Genomic DNA, 22219 nt, shown 5'->3' on the forward strand with positions numbered 1-22219 from the left:
TAACTAATTTTTTTATGTCACACAAAGTAAACACTCAATGAATGTGTATCAGTAGGCTCATGTGAAAATGTTTTTTTTTTTTTTTTTTTTTTTTTCCATTCAAATTTATTAACAAATATCAAATGTTTCATTTTTGAATCAAATTTAAACATACAATGAAAGTGATTTTTTCTTTAAATTTGACAGGAGCCTAAGAAAACATTAATGCAAAATACAGTAAAATTAAAAAGACAGAAACATATTCATAATTGAGTTGTTTAAAATACAAGAAAATAAAAACGTGGCAATATTTTAAAATTAAAAATTGATTTGTTGTTCAAACTGATTATAAAAATTAAAACAGAGATTTTAAATATTTTTTAATTAAAATCTAAGATTATTTGTTGCACATAAAAGTATGACCTACCCTATTTTATCGCATAATCGTCGCACATATATTTTTGGCCGTCAAATTTGGGATAAAAAAACTTCTAGTGTAAACGTCGAATTATGTTTTTGGTCCCGCTATTAGATGCCGAGCGCTTTGTGTAGGTATCTTTTCCATATAAAATGATGTATTTTAAAGTAGAAATCTAATATTTATCCGGACATTACCACTTTTATTTAATTAACGGAAATACGAAGTTGTCTGACGTGTAAATTTTCTTTTAAAGACATTTTTAAAAGTTATTTCCTTTTTCTGATCGTCTGCGTCCCCGCGGTGTACTGCTTTGTAAACATGTTTGGTTATGTTGTTTCCCGTATAGAGTGAGCACACGTAGTCGAATATCGATATATCGCCGATTGCATGCATCGTGCGCTCTCTGTCAGGTGCCGAGTTAACTACATTTGACGGCCCGCACTCTTTCGTGGCAAGCTACATGTTAGTTCACGTCACAGTTTGGTTTTTCTATTTAAAGTAGAAGAAAGGTTTTTGTTTAATGAATTATTAATATAAATTGTTTGGCGTGCTCTTGTATACTCCATTTCTTTTTTTTAAATAAACGTACTTTCCATGAACGGGTTTTGTTTTTATGAATAACTTTACCAAACAAATTTTTTTTTTTACACATAATCGTCGCACCCCTACTTTTCAAACTTGATTTTAGAATAAAATGTGCGACGATTATGCGAGAAAACACGGTATTTACAGAAAACAAATACAAATTTCACAATGAATATTCTTGCCTTCATTAATTAATATTACACTCTGTTCATTAAAATCTTTGTGAACAAGTGTCATTTGCTGTATCAATCGGTAACAAATAATCACAAAGTGATTTGATTTAAAATGTCAAATTAATAAATTATTCACAAATATAAAATATTTTTCGATTTCTATCAGTCCCTTATTAATCTCTTCTGTGTGAAATCCATTACTAAAACTACATATAAAAAAACTTAAATATTTTGCTATAATTACCACAACCACATGGGCTACAGGAAAAAATTTAATAAATAGTATGTTTTTTTTTAAAAAATAAAAAAAAAATGCACTGAAAAGATTTCAGATTAATGAATTCTTATTTGGCTATTTTTAATTAACAATAAAACAGCTTACATGTATTGCTGGTTACTTTATAAATATAAACAATAACAAAAAAAATTATTTTTACCAAATTTACACTGCAGAAATATGTACTGTAGATTTTTAATTAAATAGCTGGACATAAAATCCACTACTGCCTAGCTGAGAACTGTGTGCATCGAGTAATGAGATAAAAATATGAAACAAGAAAGATGAAAACAGTTTATACAAAAATGTATTTTTAAAACCCATCAAGAAACTAATTGGGACAAAATGTGTGATGGCGACAATTAGAAAGAAAAACACTGTGGAGTAAAATAAAACAATAATAACTGTACTACAAATTAGTCATTTTCTCGGCACAATCTCATGTAATTATTTATTCGTACTTTTTATCAATTTCAATAAAAATGGGGGCCTTTATCAATTGAGCATTAAGCACCGCCCGCTGCTAGCACTACCGCACTACGCTGCCAGTAGCGACACATTAGCAGCGTGCTGGATTATCCCCGTCTGCCTTCACATCCGGCTTCAAGCGCCCGGCGCAGGCGCTGCAACTTTCGTTGCATCCGGGCTCCCGTTCCTGTCGCGCCAGACACACGCGGCGGCGCTGTGCATCCAGCCTGCGTAAGCATGGTTCTCAGCAACACCTAGCATTTTCTTACCCTCCCCCCTACCACGTGTAACATTGTCTCACCACTACATCAGCATATGATTTCTGTGTCATCTCCCCCCGTCCTAGTCTTGCCTGTTATTGTGTCACTGATTCTTACGGACAGGACTTAGAAACCACTACCCCCTGCTGTGAACCCTGTGCGGCACCTGTCGTATTGTTCTCGAAATAAATTAAGGCCTCTGGTAATCCTGGTTTTTGCCACCAGGGAGCACCACCACTCGGCACCTTCTCTAACTCTACTGCGACTATGATTATTTTTACAACTATACATTAAAACAATTTTATGGTGATGTTATTTCTTAATAAGTAACACCTTTTTGTTGCACAGATGTTTCTTGTTCTGCACATGTGGTTCACCAGTGTTGCTTATAAATAAAAATAAAAAAAATGCTTAGATGCTGCTCACATTTAAAAACATTGGCAATGTTGTAACATTGCATACTATTTAGTATCATTTGTGGCCCAATAGCTAATGTTCACTATTAGAAAATCTCTTGATTAAGATAAGAAGACACAAAATAACTATCGAGAGCCAGTGCTAACAAATCTAAACTGCCAAAAAAGAAACATGCTTAAGAGTCCCGCCTACTTGGACACACATATGGTATGCAGAGCTTCAGGAAACACAATGCGATTTGAAAACAACACTAGATATTAAAGTGGGGTCTGTTTACGAAAAAGATTAAAAAATTTGCTCAGGGCCGAAAAGTACTTTTAATTTCAAATTTAGTTTTTAAACTGTATTTTTTAGAAGAGTTAAAATGCCTAAAACATGTGTTTTCAAAGTAATTTTTAGGCTAAAACACAGGTAAATAAATATTCTTGAAAGCACTTAAGGGCCTTCCATTACACCTTTATCTTCATTTCTCTGCCATATATTACGGTCACCGCTAAATTTCACAATTATCCTGCAACGACGAGAAGACAGTGCACCAATTCAGAGCCTTGTGCTTAGAGGTTATACCGTGCTAGAAACACCGGCAAACGTCGTGCTTATGATCCCGCCTTACTAACACACATACACCCCACGAGGTGGGCCCCTTAAATGTCCTTCAAATACTATTTTTCAAATTCCAAAGTGCTAAATAGCAATTGAGTAATTTCAGGAAGCCATGGGAAATCCATATCAGGATGGACTGTCCAGGATATGAAACCAGGTATCACCAATGTGGTAGGCTTCTGTGAATTCTGTTTTTTATATTTTAATTCAAATTAAATTTTGAATGGAATATCAAATCATTCATGAATATAGAATATTTTTAAAATAAATTTTAAACATACAGTGAAATTTCTCTCTCCAAATTGCACAAGAGTCAAAGAAAAATTAATACAAAAAATGCAAAATCAAGTAAAATTTAAAAGACAGAAACACACAAGGTACCATAAAAGAATGGCATAAATTAAAAGGAAAAAAAATGTTGCAATACTTCTAAATCATTACAGTGTTAAGTTTAAAAACTAGCTAACTAGCTAACTGCTTGAGCTAACTGATCATATAAATAGAAATACATAGAGTATTTTTAACAATGTTTAATAACAATCACAGATTAATTGTTGCATATAAAAAGCATTTGCAGAAAATCAATACAAATCACTCAGCGAATCTCTTTGGCTTCATTAATGTACACTCTTTTCATTTGAATTTTGTTGTTGATGAGAATCGCTTACTGTATCTATTGGTAACGATTAAAAAGAAAATTTGTTTGAAATGTCGAATTGAAAGTCATGTTATTCATGGATATTGCAAATTTTTCTACTACTCGCGGTCTACACTGTGTTTGCTGACGTCACACTAGCCTCACCCCGGCCTTGTAGTAGCTCTGCAAGTCGGGAATCGGGAAGGTGATGTTGAGGCTGCGCACGTCCTTGACCGGCAAGATGTACGCCCGCTTCTGCAGCTGCTCGCGTTCGTATGGGTGATCCGGCCAGCGCGGGACCGCCACGCTCTTGTTCTTCACGGCGCAGAACAGGCCTGTTGCCAGCTCCTCCAGCTCGTCCAGACTCTCTGCAGCCACACAAACACCGTGTGTGCTGCGTACACTCCCCCAACTTCCCCTACCCCTGCACACTGGACTCTGGCCAGAATATTATTCAAGGAAAAAACAGTGAAATCTCATTACAATTGAGCCTGTGCGAAGCTTCGACCAAGCGAATAAATCAAAACTCTTTTTAGTTTTTAATATTCAATTTCCGATTTGACTTCGCCACGAAATTTGCTATTCCGTTTTATTTGAAGCTTCGGATGTGATGCAAAGCTTTGCATCTGATATGAAGCTTCGCATTTGTTGCAAAGCTTTAAATTGTTGGAGGCCTCAGATTCGGACATGAAAATATTTAATTTTTTTTTGTATAATGTTTTTGCTTGAATAAAGTTGGTTGCTTAAAAATATCAAAAGGTGGCACTCTCTATGTTCTGATGAATGCTCAAAATTAATATTACGCACTGTTATTTTATAAATTTAATTGAAAGATCTTATACATAAGGCCCAATTCAATTGGTTAATCACTTAACCAGTTCAAACATAAAATGTGAAACATTAAACAATTATTTTTATTATTTCAAGCATGTATTTTATATAATACATACATGTTATTTGGCAAGAACAATATTCACAATTCAATTTGACATCACAAATATTTTAAACATTTCATTTGATATTCCCTTCACATCAAAAAACAAGTATTCGCACAATGCACCTGAAAATCCCCACTACTCTGGTATTTAATAATTGCACTGCTTTATATTGAACTGTTAATACATGATATATTATAATAAATATATATACAAAATTTAGCATTGGCCTCTCACTATGAATGATTTTGAGAAAAAGTCTGGCAAGATTTAGCTGAATTATAAATGGGATATTGTATTATAATGATTTTCTAATCACATTTAAAAACATTAGAAACATTTAAAAACATTTAGAAACTATTCTCTTTTCCTGATATCAAATTATAGGCATCACCATAAAAATAATACAGACAAAAAAAAAAGTTGAATAATGTAATCATTATCTGGAAATTGCTGTATGAGGAAAAAAGTGACCAAATACATAAAATGTTCTTTTTGTTTAAACCATTTTATTCCAGAGGATGACCCAAGCAAAGAGGCTGGCCCTGACACCTTGTTGTTCACACTGCCAAGATGACGCAAAAGGGTGCGAGCCATGTACAACCAAACAGAAGTGTCTCCCTTAGCTCACCTTTCCCCAAGATGGCCAGTGACATGATGTTGGACGAGTACCACGTGTCGTGAAACTTGAGCAGCTCCTCACGAACGTTGATTCCCAGCTGCTTGGGTATGATGTCCAGCGTGTCCTTGTTGCCTGCTCACACCAACAATGTTAATACTCCAATACTTTACTTTATTTCTCAAGTGTATCTCTAACATCTTCAATGCTATTTCCAACTCAATATACTACACTGCTTTGATGATGTAGTGTACCAATAAACTAAGCCACATAAATGTTACAAAAATTAGAAAAGAAAGTACACCAGACCCCCGATCTTATGTATGCTCACTGTTCCTCAGATTGCATTTTGAACCTCTCTCCCCTCCCAAAACCTTACGAATAATATTGTTGCCTTACCTTAGAACTAAATAGATCTGGTATTATTTGTGTGTATTTGGTCTTAAAAATAAAATACCATTAAATATAAAAATATTAAATACTATTAATGCAACAAAAAAAAACATTCGATTTCAGCGTGTGAATATTGAATCCCTGCTGGTCACCCCCCCCCCCACCCCCCCCCAAAAAAAAAATCCTTGCCAACTCGCCGCCGCGAGGCCAGTCGGCCGCTCACTCGCCTGTCATCCCCTCCACCCACCCTCCTCTACGCTGCGGCCAGTCTTGGATGCTTGAACTTGTGTTACCGTCTCTCCCGTAGCAAACATTGAAAAATATCTACTGTACATTACAGCGTATCATGCGGTGTAATCATGCCAGCCTTTCATACACACTTGTTATTTCTAAGATCCGTGAATAGTAGTGAACAGCATGTGGAATGTTAATACATAATAACTGCTCGTATTTTTTTTACAGGCCTACACATGTTAGACATTTGTCATATAAAATAAACAAGTGAACTATGTATTCTGGCTCCTTTCCCAGCTTCTTTTTTGCCACCACCGATACTGTTTTCCTCCCCTCTTTTATTCATTCCACCCAAGGATACGCCTCTATCCAATATTAATGGGAGACATAAAGGAGGGGTGAAAAGAGCAACAGAACTACTACTGGTTAGAAAATACTTGCCCAGAGCCTGGTTGATATGTTTGAAGAATTTCCTGCATTGCATTTCTATGGCTTCCCCTTAACAACTTTATATGTTTATCTTTAACAGCTCGCCATTAAAAAATTTTTATGAACGTACAATGACTTCCACAATAGAGGAAACAAGCACAAAGTGAAGTGTACACCTATACTGTTTCATGTGTGATCACAATCATTTTTTGTGGTTATAATAAACACTGCACTGTAATGACTAACACATTCATTAAAACTCACTTTACATTTTAGTTTAAAATTTTCCATACAAAAATTTGTGAAATAATATACTTTAAACCTAAATAAACGGCGGCTCTTCAATCTTTCCATCCACCCTTTGGAGGCCTTGAGTTTAAAACCATTCACAAGGCATAACAGAGAGCCTTCTGTAAAATCATTAACCCAATAAATTGTACACCATGTGCTCTGTGCTGGGTGAACCAATCAACTACTGTAATTTCCAAATCAAAAAAATTTGAACATTTAAGCATTTAAGGTTTTTCGCCTTTACGTTATGACCCTCCACCCACACAGCATTGATGATTGAATTCTTGTTGCTCCAGAGCATAGATAGTATCGACTTTGACTTTCAACACCTTATATTCTTTAATTTTCTAAATTATTTCAAACTTTTGCTTGATCGTGAAATTTTTCTTTTTTATGAACACAGTGTATAAATCCATATTTTTTTAAAATTTAATGTCTGATGCCATAATTATATAGAATTTTTTAACAGTAAATGGCTATCGCATGGGCCTTAAAAAATTTATTTTACCGTGATTGACTATACAACATTATGAGGTCTTCTGGCTTTTGTTGCATGCGTGGTGGTAATGGGGGTTAGGTGGGTTGGAAAGGATGTTCACAGTTTCTCACGAAGAAGGTCGTAGGAGGGAAGGGAATGCTGAAATATTAAAATGGGGGAGACAAGAAGGTTTGAGTCTATGGGAGGGATGAACTTTAGTCTTGAAGAATGTAAAGCAGGAGAGGGGAGTCATTTACAATGTCATGATGTCGCTGCTGCTGTAGGCATGCGCCAGCCGAGCCGGAAAAGTTTTGCACGCACCTGCTTACGTCGCAGAAACTACTGCTGCAATACTTTTAAACATAATGTCTGATTATTTTTTGTTTCTATTATAGGAACATAATTGACAGTATTAAAGCCCAAAACAAAACTTTTTTAAAGCTTTCATTGTGATTTTTTTAATTCTTTTTATTATTAGTATAGTGGTTTAAAAATTTCCAATGTTTTGACAGTTCTCGAGAATGTATCTGTAAAATCACTACCTTTGTTAAACCAGGTTCATAAAAACGGGGATCAAGTGTATCTGAAACAAAGTGATGACCAGGGCTATTGAGAAGGAAAATGGTATGGCAAGGTGGGGAGGTGATACATAATGACAAAACAATCTGGGTTGCATCCAGAAAACCTATAACTTTAAATAAAAATTAACTGTACAAGTTGAATTGTACATAAACCTCTGTTAGTACAGAGCTCACAAAGCTACAGTGTGGATGGGCATAGTAAATTAAATTTGTATCTGATACTATATTACCTTATGTTGTTACTACCATCTGCTAAAGTGAAAAATTATAATTTAATTGTAATCACATTGATATACAATCAAAACTGTGAAATTACAAATGATCTATATTAAATTTTAAACTCATGTGAAAAATTAATAACCAACACTGAATTGTTTGTAGAGGCATCTCAGTAAACCATGTGACAAAGAGAACAAATAACCTCTGATTTTAGGGCATCACAGACCAGAGAAGGAAAATAAATTTCCATTTATGTAGCAAGAAACTGATTCAACCATCAAAACAAATTTAAAAAAAAAAAGTACAAATAATATACACATAACAAATTAGTTAAACTTACATATTTAAAATATGACTAAGACAACTCACTTATACTGTATACAGAAATTGCATCTGAAAACTACTATATGATAAAATTTGTATTAGTAGTTTACATTATTTTAAAAAATCCATTGAATCAATATAATCATAAATTAACTTTTAAAGGGCACTTATAAATAATGATAATATAAGTAATCCAGAAATGCTTCATATGATTACAAGTAGAAAAATTAAATAAATAATAACAACACTCAAATATACACAGTGTAGCTACTTCTGCTGTACCTGTCCCAAACTTGTTGAAAGGGTGGTCTGGCCTGGCAGTAGACTTATCCAGCTGGTCAAATCTCCATGAGTCGTTCGGGATGTTCTTCTCATGCTCCGAGTTGACGGCGTTCACCTCGCGCTCTGTTGCACTCTCGGTGAACAGTGGGCACAGGAAGAACTGCGCAAATCTGAACTCCCCATTCATATTTCATTAGCATTATGTCCAAATCAAGTAACCGACAAAGGTCAGTGACTTAAACGAACATTTTAAATTAGACATGTTTATCATAATAAATTATTTATTTTATATTCCTGTAATTTATTTAGACAGATAAAATGCAACTTTAATTTGATACATGGTTCAACCAGGTTATAACATTCCCTGTTAAGTGTATTTATTAAGTTAACTTTGTTTCTTACCTAAACCTTAATATCAACAGTATTTTACATTATGATTTTTTTCTCAGAGGAAGCTGGCATTATTAATAACTAACAGGATTCCACTGTAATATTCAGCCCTCTTATGGATATATTTTAACAAACCTTTCTTAAGAATGACAATAATTGTATTATTATGTTTAGTCAAGTATTCCCTGGCTATAAAGTATAAAGTGAAATGACCTAAGCTTGGGAGCTCATCACCATCAGACCTTAATTCACTGGTCATATGATCTAGTCTGCCAAATGCTCTAGCATGTTCGGAGTGTTCAGTAACATTCAGGGCCGGAGCAAGGTAAATTGGTGCCCTAGGCGAAAAACCTTAATGCCCAACCTCCCCCCCCCCCCCCCCCCTCCGGACACCCGAAAAAAAAATTTCCTTGCCTCAAAATACATCACATAAGCCTAAGATTTTGTCAACAATCAAATGTAAGCAGGCTTGTGTTTTTTTTTACTCTTTTACATATTACAAATCATAAACAGGTCACCGTGGACTTTAAATAATTACTTATATCAATATAAACATTCCAAACTGTTACAAAAATCCATTTTCATTTAGTTTCAATAATCGTTAAACATATTATATCAGCTGTTATGTGTCGTGCTGCGCCACCCCCAGCTACTTTGCGCCCTAGGTGGTTACCTAGTTCGCCTATATGGACGCACCGGCCCTGGTAACATTGTGAGCTTATCGCACTTGTGAGCACATATTTTGTGAATGATCTTTAGTGTTAAAATGACTGTCTTTTTTGTTGGTAGGATTTTAAACATTATTTGTAAAAGAATTAACCAATTAATGTGTAATTAATAAATTGAAACTAACACAAATTGTATGTAGTTTTCACTTAAAAGGGTAAAAATAGAACATGAACCATACACAAAATATCAGAAAATGATCCAGAATCAATAATAACCAATATGTAAACATCATAAAAATTAAAAAAATCATGACGAATGTGTGTTATTCTACAATGTTTGAATTTTACTACTTATGCTCTCTTTCTAATTTAAATATGAATATGTGAGGCCAACAATTTACAGGGTAAATAATATTTAAATCACATTATTTAAATTTTAACAGCTATATTTGTTAAATAGTGAAACTTTTAATGATAATTCTTAATCTTTAACAGTTATATGTTTTATTAGTTGTATCAAAACAAACTTCATGAAGCATTTCCTAGTTTTTACTGCAGTGCACACAATGCTCTGCCTCATATGCTATTTTGATTTTTTTGTAATTCTTTTTTTTAAGGGCTATGTCTAAAATTTTAACTGCACGTGTACTTATCACCACAAATAATTATAACAGATATTCACTCAATTTAATATCATGGGTGTAAAACGTTGCACAAGTTATGATTACTATGACTGTTGAAAATATTCATGGTAGAACAAATGCAAATGAGGTATTAAGCTGAAATTTTAGAAGGAGCCTTTACATAAAAGTAATGAGGAGAAAACTCAAAAATCAACATGATGTGTAAGACCGAGCCATAAGAACAAGCTCTAGAATCTATAGACTACTGAGTGCGTTTCGATTTCGACAACTGCAAACACGAGCCCTCGGTGCATTTTGCCGACCCCAAGCATGTAATCCTGCAAGACGCTGCCGGCAGTCTGCATCTCACCTGTCAAGCGCCCCTGCCAGGTGCTCCGGCACAACGTCGAAGTAGTAGTTGGTGTGGTCGGAGAAGGTGCACGCATTGGAGGCCCCCCCGTGCTCCGACAAGAACTTGCTGTACTCGTTCTCTGAGGGGTACTTCTCCGTCCCCAGGAACAACATGTGCTCCAAGAAGTGTGCCAGGCCGGGCAACTCCTTCGGGTCACTGAGGTGGCCTGCCACCAGAAAACAAACACCACTGCAATCAGATGCATGTGTTCTACACAGTGAATTTCCAGTCAATGACCAATCTGTGCACAAAAATTAAATCAGAATTGGATGCTGATGATTCAGTTAACCACATAGTAAATCAGAAAACGAAGTTATCCATATCTTATTGTTTTTTCAAAACAGTAGTTTTCAATACTTAAAGTTCTAAACATAAAACATTTTATAACATTCTACTACAAGCATACCAAATAAAGTTACAGGCACTAAACAGTAAAATATTTATCTTGGAACCACCTTTACAGTTGTATGTGGCTTTCACGACGACACAAGATATAAGTACATAGCTGCAATTCTCAGGATATAGCTCTAGTTAGAGATGACACACTTATGGAATATTTTTATTTAATTATATTTAGTTAATGTATTGTCGACAGCAAAGGTCATTAGAGACACATGGCAAGTAACTTGCGGGAGGAATCAGAACCATCCAAGCATTTGCCAGGAGTGGTTTCGGGGAACCATGTGAACCAAAATCAGGATGGCTGGCTCAAGAATTTGAGCCCTTGTTCTCCTGAATGTGCGTTGTGCTATCTTGACAACGTGCTACGAGCACTCACCCACACTGACATCCAGCGACGCTGCAGACTTGTCGGTGGTTCCATCGCTTATCAGCAGCACCTTGAGGTCGTTGGTGAGCTCCAGCGCTCGGTACAGCCTCTTGTCCTCCGCCGACTTGACGATGTTGTTCACCCGCCGCTTTACGCCTGCCATGCCAGAGCCCCGTCTGCACACGCCACAACACCACGCCTCCACACTCGCTGCCAAGGAGCTGCTGCCGTGCTGTTCAAGGCTGTCTGCTCCATCGCACAAAGCTTCACAGCTTATTTCCGACTTTTTTACTTACTTAACTGGTCCATCAGTAATTATTGTTTGCTTGTAAACTCAAAACTGAACAGCAAAAACATCAACAGTTTTTTTTTATAAAAGTAAACTTATAATTTAATTTAACAGCTAACCTCTGCCATCTTCAAGATGGAACTACTTTATTCCGTAAACATATTTTTACTGTCTTTTTTTTTTGTTTCTGAAGCATTCCAAATGTTCTTTCCTTTCAGTGTAATTTATCTCACTACATAACTAACTTTTGTGAAGAAAAATGTCTTTAAAGGAATTATTTTGTATCTCATATCAAGGTTTATTTCTTGATCCTAATGGCATGATGCTGTATATGGTCCTGTGGTACATGATGTTTTAATTTAGTATGTCGAAAGATCCTTGACATAAAAAAAAACTCGAATATTACAATACAAAAAATTGTCCGGTCTTGTATTTTCTTTGTATAAATTTTACAATCAAAAAAAAATTTTATATCACACATTTTTGTTATGTAAGTACAGGATCTCTCGACATACAAAATTAAAACAGCTAGCAACATGTACCACAGGATCATACCATCAGGATCAAGACCTCAGAATCCAGGAATAAACTTGGATACATGTAACACCAGCCATAAAGAACACAGAATATATGATGGCTGTAATCAAAGAATTCAATGGAAAGACTGCAAAATTAAATGTGTCAGAAACTTCAGTGTACAGCACATATTCCTCACAGAAAATGAACAACGTTAACAATTCAATTCAAAATTTTGCATTAGACTCGTTCCTTACAGCACGACTCAAAATATTACGTATTTTAAATGCAATGTAACAAAACAAATATATTGTAATACAATTACATACTTAACTAATTAAACAAGCATGAAATACTAGCATTAAAATTTTTTTACAAATGCAATACAGTCATTATTTAAACAAATTTCATTATTACAACACCTACATTAAACTCCAAAAGAGTTTTTAAAAAAAACCACACGGTTAAACATAAACAATGAATGTCGGCAATTGCATTAATACATAGGTATTGTATTGTAAGCTGTAAACTGTTATTTTTTCACAAACCATTAGGAATTAAGAAACAGGTTTCAGGGTTAGTTCGAAAAGTCTCTATATATGGAAAACATACATTCCTACTTATCGCGGGTTAACAATGAATGTGGTGGCAGCGTAAAAGCTAGGATTGTAATGTTAGATGTAAAATTTTAATTTTTTCACAAACTAGAAGGAATTACGAAACCATCCATTGGGAGTAAATTTAGGGACATGCGTAATGTGTGAAAACCATGTTCCCTGATTTTTTTTTTCCATTCAAAAAAGCCACGACGTCTGATAATTACCGTTATTTACTAACAAAAATGGGCCGTAAACTTTTTTTTTTAATATCACCAGCTGTTCCCATATACGAGTGTGTTAGAGGTTATTTCACAGTACCATATGTTTTAGTGTTGTATCTAAATACTCTAGTGTATGCTACCTTAATTCCTCAAAACTATGTAGCGCAGTAAACTCATTTAATTTAGATATAAGTTGGGGGTGGATTCCACATTAATTATTTCAAAAATTGTATGCCTTTTTAAAACAAAATTTCATACAAAACAGATGTGTTACTAACCTGTACACAGTCACAAAGTTACAACTAACATGATAAATTACTACCCTAAACCTAGAAAATGTTTTAAAAATCATTCATTAATAACTGTTTATCGTCTCATGAAGGTATAGATTATAGACTTGACTTATATAACGTATCTTACACTTCTTTTCACAACTTAAAGTTTACTATGTAAAAAGTAAACAAGCACATAGTTTACACCATAGAATGTTACACATAGTGGTGGGCAGTGAAATCCATACCTGTTACTTTTTCACCGATATCAAAATTTCACGGGTATACCTGCGACCAGTTTCTACAAGTATCAGTGAAATTAGGTGAAATTGATTACCTACAGTAATACGACCACTAGCTTTTAGTGTCCACATAATCGTTGAATTGAGTTTCTGACGTTTTCAGTCTTAGTACAATCATTTTTTTATGTATATATTTTGAAGTAAAACTGTATGTGGAGTATACGAATTGCATACTTGTAATAATTACAGTAAAAAAAATCACCGTTCACCGAATGAAAGCCTAGCAGAATATCACGGAAGATAATGAAATCTCATAAATGTTTTAAAATTAATATGTGTTCGTTATATTATTGAACTGAAAGGACAGGGATTTAAGTATGGAATCAATATTATTAAAAATATTTTTTTTAAAATAATAATTATGTAGTATTTTTCAATTTTAACTCGAAATAAACTCAAAACAAAATGAAAGGTTTCTGTGAAAAACATTGCATGTATTTAATTTCATCATTCACCGAGAGGCAGTGATTTCACTTATCCCCTTTATTTCACCATTTTTCGGTGCGTGGAAGCAGTTTACGATTACGAGCATTACTAGAGAAAGATTTCACCGTTCACCGTTTAATTTCACAGGAACCTAAATTTCACTGGAACCGATTTCACTGATACTCAAAAGTAACAGGTAAGCCCACCACTAGTTACACATGAGGTTAACATTAGTTTACAATATATCATTACACGTGTCAAATTTGTAAACATTAACACATGAATATTTCAATTTTATTTTAACAAAAATAAAAAAAAAAGTATTTGGAAGTAGAAAATATGTAATTAATATTGCATTGAAATTTAGAAAAAAAATATTATTATGTTTTATAAAACCTTGTCAATCAAGTTGCCGTCTCTAAATATATTTGACAACAAAGTCTGGGAGATAATATTGGATATACATGGCTTCGAATTTCGTTAACAAATATAAATAAAGAGTTACCTATCTTGAATTTGTATATTGTACCAAATTTAAAATGTATTAATTAACAGAACTTTTAATTTATAACTTATATTTTATTCTGAATTTAATATAATGCATAAAATGCCATTATACAATTTTGAACATTTTATAAGTTTGGAGTATTTCATAACTTATATAAATTGAAATCACATTTATAATCATATCGTATCCAAACGAATGTTCGGCAACCTTTCAAAGGATTAAGCCACTTTTTTTTAAATTAAATTACTTTACATATTACATTTTTACATACTTTATTTTATTTATTTTACAATTATAACCACTTTAAAATTAACAAAGACTAATCTAAGTTTGACGCCGTACCTCCTCTTTATTAAATAAAAAACCCGGGTCACAGTCCTGTCCGCGGCGCAACACTCCAGCCATGGCCCTGGTAGTGCCACCACTCGTCACCAGATGGCAGTTGTAAATATAAAGAGACAATGTATTATAGTTATTTTATATATGTTATTATTGTAAATATTTAGGTAGATTATTAAGTATAATTTGTAAGTATATTGTTTAAATGTGGAAATAATATTGTTAAATGCAAAAGATAAAAAGAGATAGAAATATGTAAAACTTTAATACAAATTATTGTAGACGAAACGTGTATAAATTGTGCGAGCTAACAAGCTTAAACATGTTGGTTGCCACTTCCATCACAACTACTGAGTCGAGAGCATCGTCGGAGTGCGGCCCTGCCTCCTCTCTGCGCATCGCTTCGATTCTTAGCTCGCGGACTCAAGAGTGACAGCTGGCCTGAGGGAGGTTATTAATCCCGAACGGCCACCTCGAGCCTAGCCCGTTTGGGTCAGCGGCGAGTCCTCTTACAGCGTAATAGATTTACAACACTTTCTTCAGACTGCCCCTAAAGAACACCGAAAACAGGACACACCCGTGGCTTCCTGCCCCTCCCACGACCGGGCCCTAGAGCCGGCCCTGAGGGGGGTTGGCGGAATGAGCGAGCAGGGACCCCCAGCCAGGTCCATGCCAGACAAAATACCACCCGGCGCAGCCTATCCTGGCGGCAGTTTTCAGTCCGTTAGGCACGGCACCATAAATCTAATCGTTTCCTCCCAGGACAACACGGACGCAACCATGGACACAGGCACATACCCCGACTCAGACTGCGAATCTGTTACCTCCAGGACTTCAGTTAATTCCATGACAGTCTCAGCGGAATTGTACGCAGCATTTTTACGAGACAGTGCAAGGATGGACAGGGAGCACCCCGAGAATACCCAAGGATGGCAACACGAAACCAAAAGACAACGGAAAATTCCGCAGGCGACCACGCCGCGGCCCCTTGCGGTCTCGAACCGTTACGAGCCGCTCGCTGACACAGCGGGCCCCCCCTCCACCCCCACGGCAGGGTCAGCTCTAGATTCAACATCTCCCGCAACTCAGACCACACACGGCGCTACTACACGTGAGCCTGCATCCGCAGTTGCGACCGCACAGAATTTTTCATCACAGAACATTGCAGGCCCCACTGGCACACAGGGCACAGCAGCACAGCCTGCCACCCCGCGCGCCAAGCGAACTAACAAGCACGCTCTGAGGCTGGTCGTACCCGATACCAGTCTTTACAACCAGCTCGTCACTCGCGTGCGAGCCTTGGCCCCTGGCGGCGCACAACTAGCCCTTGTGCGGGAGGGGCTTCAGATCGCGTGCGAGACCGAGCAGTCATACCACCTGATTAAACAGTATCTTGAATCGGCCCCTATACCATTCTACACCTTCAGCACGGCCTCAGAGCTGCCACAAAAAGTGGTAATCAAAATGCCAAAGCAGACTCCCACAGCCGCAATCAAAGAGGACCTCGAGGCGCGCGGGTATTCAGTCCTGGACGTTTACCAATTCAAGGCACGAACCACTGACCCTGTCGACCCAACCCACTCCTGGGAGGAGCCCCTTCCCCGCTTCTGCGTAACGGCTAGCAAGAACGACACCCTGCCGCCTCTCACGACACTATCTGTGATCAACATGACGAGAGTAGTCGTTACTCAGTATAAAAAACGAGTATCTGATGTCGCCCAGTGCAAAAACTGCTGGCAGTTTTCGCACACCAAAAACTTCTGCCGCCTGGCGACACGTTGTCAACACTGCGCCGGGCCCCATACTCACGCCGCCTGTCCACATCTCGATAAAAACCCTAATTGCGCAAATTGCAAAGGGAAAGGTATTCATGAGGGAAATTCAAAACTCTGCCCAATATACCTCAACCTAGTCCAGGCCAGACAGGATTCCGCAAACTTGCGAGTTGAAAAACTAAAACAGAATGTCCCTCAAGTCTCGCCAGCCAGCTTCCCATTCCTCTCGACAGCTCCACCTTCAAGACCAGTTCAGACCACATTCTCCTACGCACAGGCGGCTAAAAACAGCACAAAATCTGGCGATCCCGCAGCTCGCCTCTCCACTCCCCGCCCCACCCCCGGTACATCCTCTCGCGACGACTGTAGTGGCATCCCGTCTGCACTTTCTGACCTTCAGGACCTACTAAAATTCCTCCGCGAAACCAACTTTGCCTCCTTCATGTCACACCTCAAACCATACATGCTCCTCGCCAATACAGTCTCCGATCCTTCTATGAAAACCCTCCTGCTCGTTCAGGCCCTGACGACCTTCACGGGCTGCGAATAAGGTCGCAATTGCCATGACAACACCAAAACTACCTGTCCCCAAGCCACGGGAATCCAGCATCGCGTGTTAAACTCACAGCAAACACCGCGGCCGGCCCGCAGAACGGACTGCGCTGTGATTGGCTAGAGCCAAATACCACCAGCCAACCAGAGCGAAGCACCGACTTCGCCACTATCAGCCAGTTTTTTCACCACAATACTCGCGGTATTTTTCTCGTACCAACACATAAATAACCAAATAAATTCATACATAACCAGTTAATAAAATTAAAATTAATATTATTAAATTCCGCAAAAGTTTAATAAATAAAATCTAAGCAGAGAAAAACTGTGCAAATAATTGGCCAGAGCCAATTTCCCTACACAACGAACGAAGCACCGACCTCGTCACAGCCAAGCCATGAAATTAATTTAAAGCCAACACCAATTAATTAATTAATTATTAATTAATTCATTAATTCATTACTTGCTCATTATTTTATTTTTGGAGACCAGGACGCATTCCCCGACCACCGACTAGCTTGAAAATAACACTTTCGGCTTAATGTTTAAATTCACCCATTCTATTAAAATAAAGACCCACGATTTTTCTAAATTACCGACCGTCTTAGGGCAAATGCGCAGGGGGGGTAAACCTGCGTTCGACCTCATCCTTAGTGGGCAAAGGGGGGTAGAAAACCAAAAGGAAACCCGGGGGAAAGATGGCAACATTTTTCCTCTGTTCGAAGACCAGCTGGGAGTGTGCTCGCTTCCAGCAACCATCACAAACTTGACAAGAGGGGGAGGGGGTTCATTCCTTCTACCCCCTCACAAAAATGTATGATGACAAAAAGGGAGGACAAGAGCCCCTAAAAAGGCTTGTACCTCCCCCGCGCTGAGGGGCTTCGCCCCAGTGATGAAAAGCGGCGTAGACATGTTGGTGGTCGTCTCTCGTGGCGTGCGCATCTCTCTCGCGAGCTGTTGATTGGTAGCTCCCTGCGCCCTATTGGGTATCCGAAGGCTGGCAGTGCGTGTTGGCTTTGTGTGCGTGCTGGGGGCGGCCTAGCAGCGCCAACTGCTACCGACCGCGTCCCGGGGTGGCGGATACGGGAGCCTACCCCGAGAGTTGCAATCTCGCTGGGGTGGCTGCGAATAACCAATAGCAGTCCGCGGAGTAATTATTACGGCTGTCGGTGTGAAAGGTAGCCTGAATGCAGCTCGGCGCGTGACAGGAAGCAGCTTCGTCGGCGAAGGCCCGCAGGGGAGCTCGATGTGCTGCAAAAATGCGAAGTGTAGACGAAATGCGGGCTGGAACTTGCGGAGCTGTGAACTGCTGCGCGCGCAACGGAATTGAAAAGCATCGGAACTCTGAAGGAAGACATCAGGAACCTCCAGCTGGGGCTGCTGTAGGTGTGGCAGCAGTAGCCTCGAGCGGCGCGACCTTCAACCGTCTCGTGGATTTTGGGTGGCGAGGTTGGGTCCCTCCCCCCACCCTGGCTTGAGAAGTACTGCTGTTGACCTGAAGAAGGAAGATGAAGATGGCGCAACGTCAGGCTGCCTTTCGCTCCGAGAGCCAGCAGTTCGAGCCGGTTTACTGGCTCGTCTGCCCGCTTCTGTCTTAACTATGGCTGCCTGGGCAGCTGTGGCTGGGCTGACGTGAAGTCGCCCGCCCCTGGGGGCGCATGCGCCCCTAGCTAATAATAACCCAGGAGCTCCCAACTTTAAATGCGGGCCGCAAGGCCCAAGCACCCAACTCCACCAAGGTTGATTTTTCAGCCCCTCCAACTCTTCTTACCTGGACCCTTCTTCCTCTTGTCCAGTAGTTACCTGCTTGCTTAATGCATGTTATTTGATCCCCGCATGAACCGGCCCAGGGTTTTCCCTGTGTCTATGCAGGTTTTACCTGGGTCACACTTAGCTAGCTTTTAAGCTAGGCGACCAATGGGGCGTCAGTCATGGCGCCAATTGCAGCCATGGCTGGCCAGTAAACCCCAACACGCACTTGATTGCACGCGCCCTTGTCCTGCATGGTTAAAAACCCGCATGGTAGAGTGTATAGGCTTCGGCCTGAGACACACTTAGGTCCTCCCCTAACCTGGACCCTCCCCTACACACTTAGAATTAACTTAGGCTAGGAAAAAAAAAATTGCCTAGACAGCTCTCATCTCCCAGTCAATCTAGGAGGATAAATATTACCTCAGGTCTAAAGTGCTATCATTGGCTTGCGAGACCGCGGGCATCCCTCTTTCCAATAAAGGTGGGTTGTTACAGCAATTTTCGATATCTGTTCCAACCAGATACTGATACAGCATTGTACTAGTAATGGGCAGAACGGATCTTTTGACCGAATCGGTTCTTTTGGATCAGTTCCGTGAGATGATTCGTTCAGAACGATTCGTTCATCTCGGTCAATTCGTTCTATTCTGTGTATGGAATCTGGCTCTTTTATCAGGTGTCGTAACTCGTTCATCTTTTAGAGTATTACGTACGTGTTTTTGTATTTGAATTTGAACATTGATTTCCGTAGCCAGTGAATCACAGTTGCGTATATGAAACAAGATTATTTATATTTTATTACTTTTTAAGTTACAAATATTAATATATAGGCTATTTACACTCTAGTGACAGTAAAGTGTTTACATGTAGACCAACACATTTAGAGAAAAAAGACAAAAATTTAATACTACTGCAATTCAGTATGAAGAGAAACAAATGAAGTACATTAATTAACCCAAAAATGGTAAGTGTGAACATTTGTAGTTACTTTCCCCGTTATTTTTTAATTCATACGGTTTTTTTTTGTTTTTTTAGTTTTTTATTTCCAAATTTGTGTATGTGAATGTGAAAAAGCAATTTTAAACCACTACTTAACAGTTGACATTTTCAGGTATAGATACTTTTCATGTTACCCTATTTTATTTGATCAGTTATCGTTTGCTCTTGTGAACATGCGCACGCTGTGATTACTAATTCTTCAGACTCCTGACGTCATGAATCATTTTACGAACGAATCAGACCGGGCGCGTGACCGGTTCTCTCATCTCGTTCTCTCGTTCTCTCGTTCTCTCCGCGTTTTCGTTCTTCCGAATCTTTCAAGGTACCGGCTCTCAAAGAGCCGGTTCTTTACATCGCGAACGAATCGCAAGATTTCGTTCTCTCAAAGATTCGTTCTTTTTGAACGAATCGTTAACGAACGACCCATCACTACATTGTACCATGTTACAAGTCTCTGATACTTCTGTATCAGACGGTCCCAGGAGGCAACAAAGCTCCGCGTACGCAGACCGTGCGACCGGAAGGAGAATCTGATACATTATTTATCACGCCTGGTAATTCTCTACCTCTGATACTCTCATGCCCGCCTGATACAACCAGTATCAATCAGTTCAACATTCACTGCAGTTCGTCCTGGCCGTGTATCACCATGTTGCGGGCTGTCATGCTTTGTAGTTAGTATCTTTATAGTGAAATAAGGAATGGATAAGTGCAAGAAAAAGACTTCATTTGTGTGGAATTTTTTCACGGAAAATAATGAGTTTGCTAATTGTAATTTGTGTAAACAAAAACTGAGTTATAAATCATCGACTAATCTGAAGAAACATTTGAAACGTAAACATTGATATAGTATGCTCACTAATGTACCTATCTGTTTTTTTATTTTTTATTTTTGATAAAATCGTGAATTTTTAATGTATAAAAACACTAGTTACTAATTGTTTTCGAAAAAAGAAAGTCCATATGTTGATTACATCTGTTATTAGTGTCAACTGAGAATTTATTTGCATTTTCATAGCTGTTAGGTGCACAAATATAAATATTATATCTTGTATTAATGTACTTTTTAATATTAAAATTTCATTAGTTTTATTATTGAACGAGACAGTGCACGCACTGCGCACTGAGCGTACTTTGAAGTAGGACAATAAACAAAACGACTTGTAACCAGGGCTGCCACTCTGATATTCATGAAAAACCTAGATAACCTACAAAAAAACCCAGACACATGGGTAAAAAACCCAGATGCGTCTAAAATGCTATCGTTGAAAATGTTTGCGTACTAATTCAAAAATATAAACATAACTGGTTTTAATATAAAACAATTAATTACCTTACAAGACTGAAAACGGTTAAATACAACCAATACAAGAAAATTACACTGCAGCAAAATGGCTGAATAAGTAATTCTTGGACCAGCACATATCATAAAAAAACCTACAAATATATACATGACAAAACAAACACCATCACTGCATTCTTTAAACCGGTAATTGTTTTTATAAAACTGCATCATGTACGTTAGTCTTTATTCAGAGTCTGATTCTACAAGATTGGTTTGAAGGTTAATTGTTGCATTGGTTTTGTGTTCTGCAAGCCTCTTTGAAGAATGTGTCTAATTTAATATTCGACTTAGCTTCTTGAAAACTAGTTTTGTGTTTATATGTATTTTTGTGTGTGAAACACATAGACTTGTTTGCATTTATCAAACAGATATTGCAACAGATACAGTAGCTACTACCTTTATTATTGTTTTAGGTATAAAAATAATTAAAATTATAAAAAACCTAGAATTGTTGGAATTCATTATTTAAAAACCCATAAACCCAAACACCATTGGAAAAACCCAGATCTGGGTGGAAAAACCCATGAGTGGCAGCCCTGCTTGTAACAATATCGCTTTGCGCCTCTCCTTCAAGGCTTCAACGCCTTCCCCTGCGCTTCCTCCCCTACATTCTTTCCCTTCTTTATCCCTTACTCGTCGTTCCTGCTCCCTCCCCTTTCACAAGCTCCGCCCAAGTGACCGTCATCTGCGATTGGGTACTGCGCTCATTGGCCGTGGTGTTGTTCCAGGTGAATTCTGAACTGATACTAAAGTATCTGATACTTTTCAAGTGTACTCGTTTGCCGATCCTGATACAGGCGCGTATCAGTGACAAAGTATCAGGTTGATACTTTGCGACCCACCTCTACTTTCCAACT

General features: G+C 38.0%; 1 protein-coding gene across 1 annotated transcript in view; it reads right to left on the bottom strand.

Annotated features, from left to right (window-relative positions):
- The window catches only part of LOC134530658 (insulin-degrading enzyme), a 56701-nt gene extending 43118 nt beyond the window's left edge, over nucleotides 1-13583 (bottom strand). Inside the window, 6 exon segments of the mRNA XM_063365692.1 lie at nucleotides 3986-4188; nucleotides 5387-5509; nucleotides 8606-8775; nucleotides 10657-10864; nucleotides 11477-11643; nucleotides 13371-13583. Coding sequence (XP_063221762.1) covers nucleotides 3986-4188; nucleotides 5387-5509; nucleotides 8606-8775; nucleotides 10657-10864; nucleotides 11477-11643; nucleotides 13371-13444 — 945 coding nt within the window. The 5' untranslated portion in view covers nucleotides 13445-13583.
- Between the last annotated feature and the right edge of the window lie 8636 nt (nucleotides 13584-22219).

Source organism: Bacillus rossius, chromosome 3, assembly GCF_032445375.1.
Source record: "Bacillus rossius redtenbacheri isolate Brsri chromosome 3, Brsri_v3, whole genome shotgun sequence".
Classification (NCBI taxonomy): Eukaryota; Metazoa; Arthropoda; class Insecta; order Phasmatodea; family Bacillidae; genus Bacillus; species Bacillus rossius.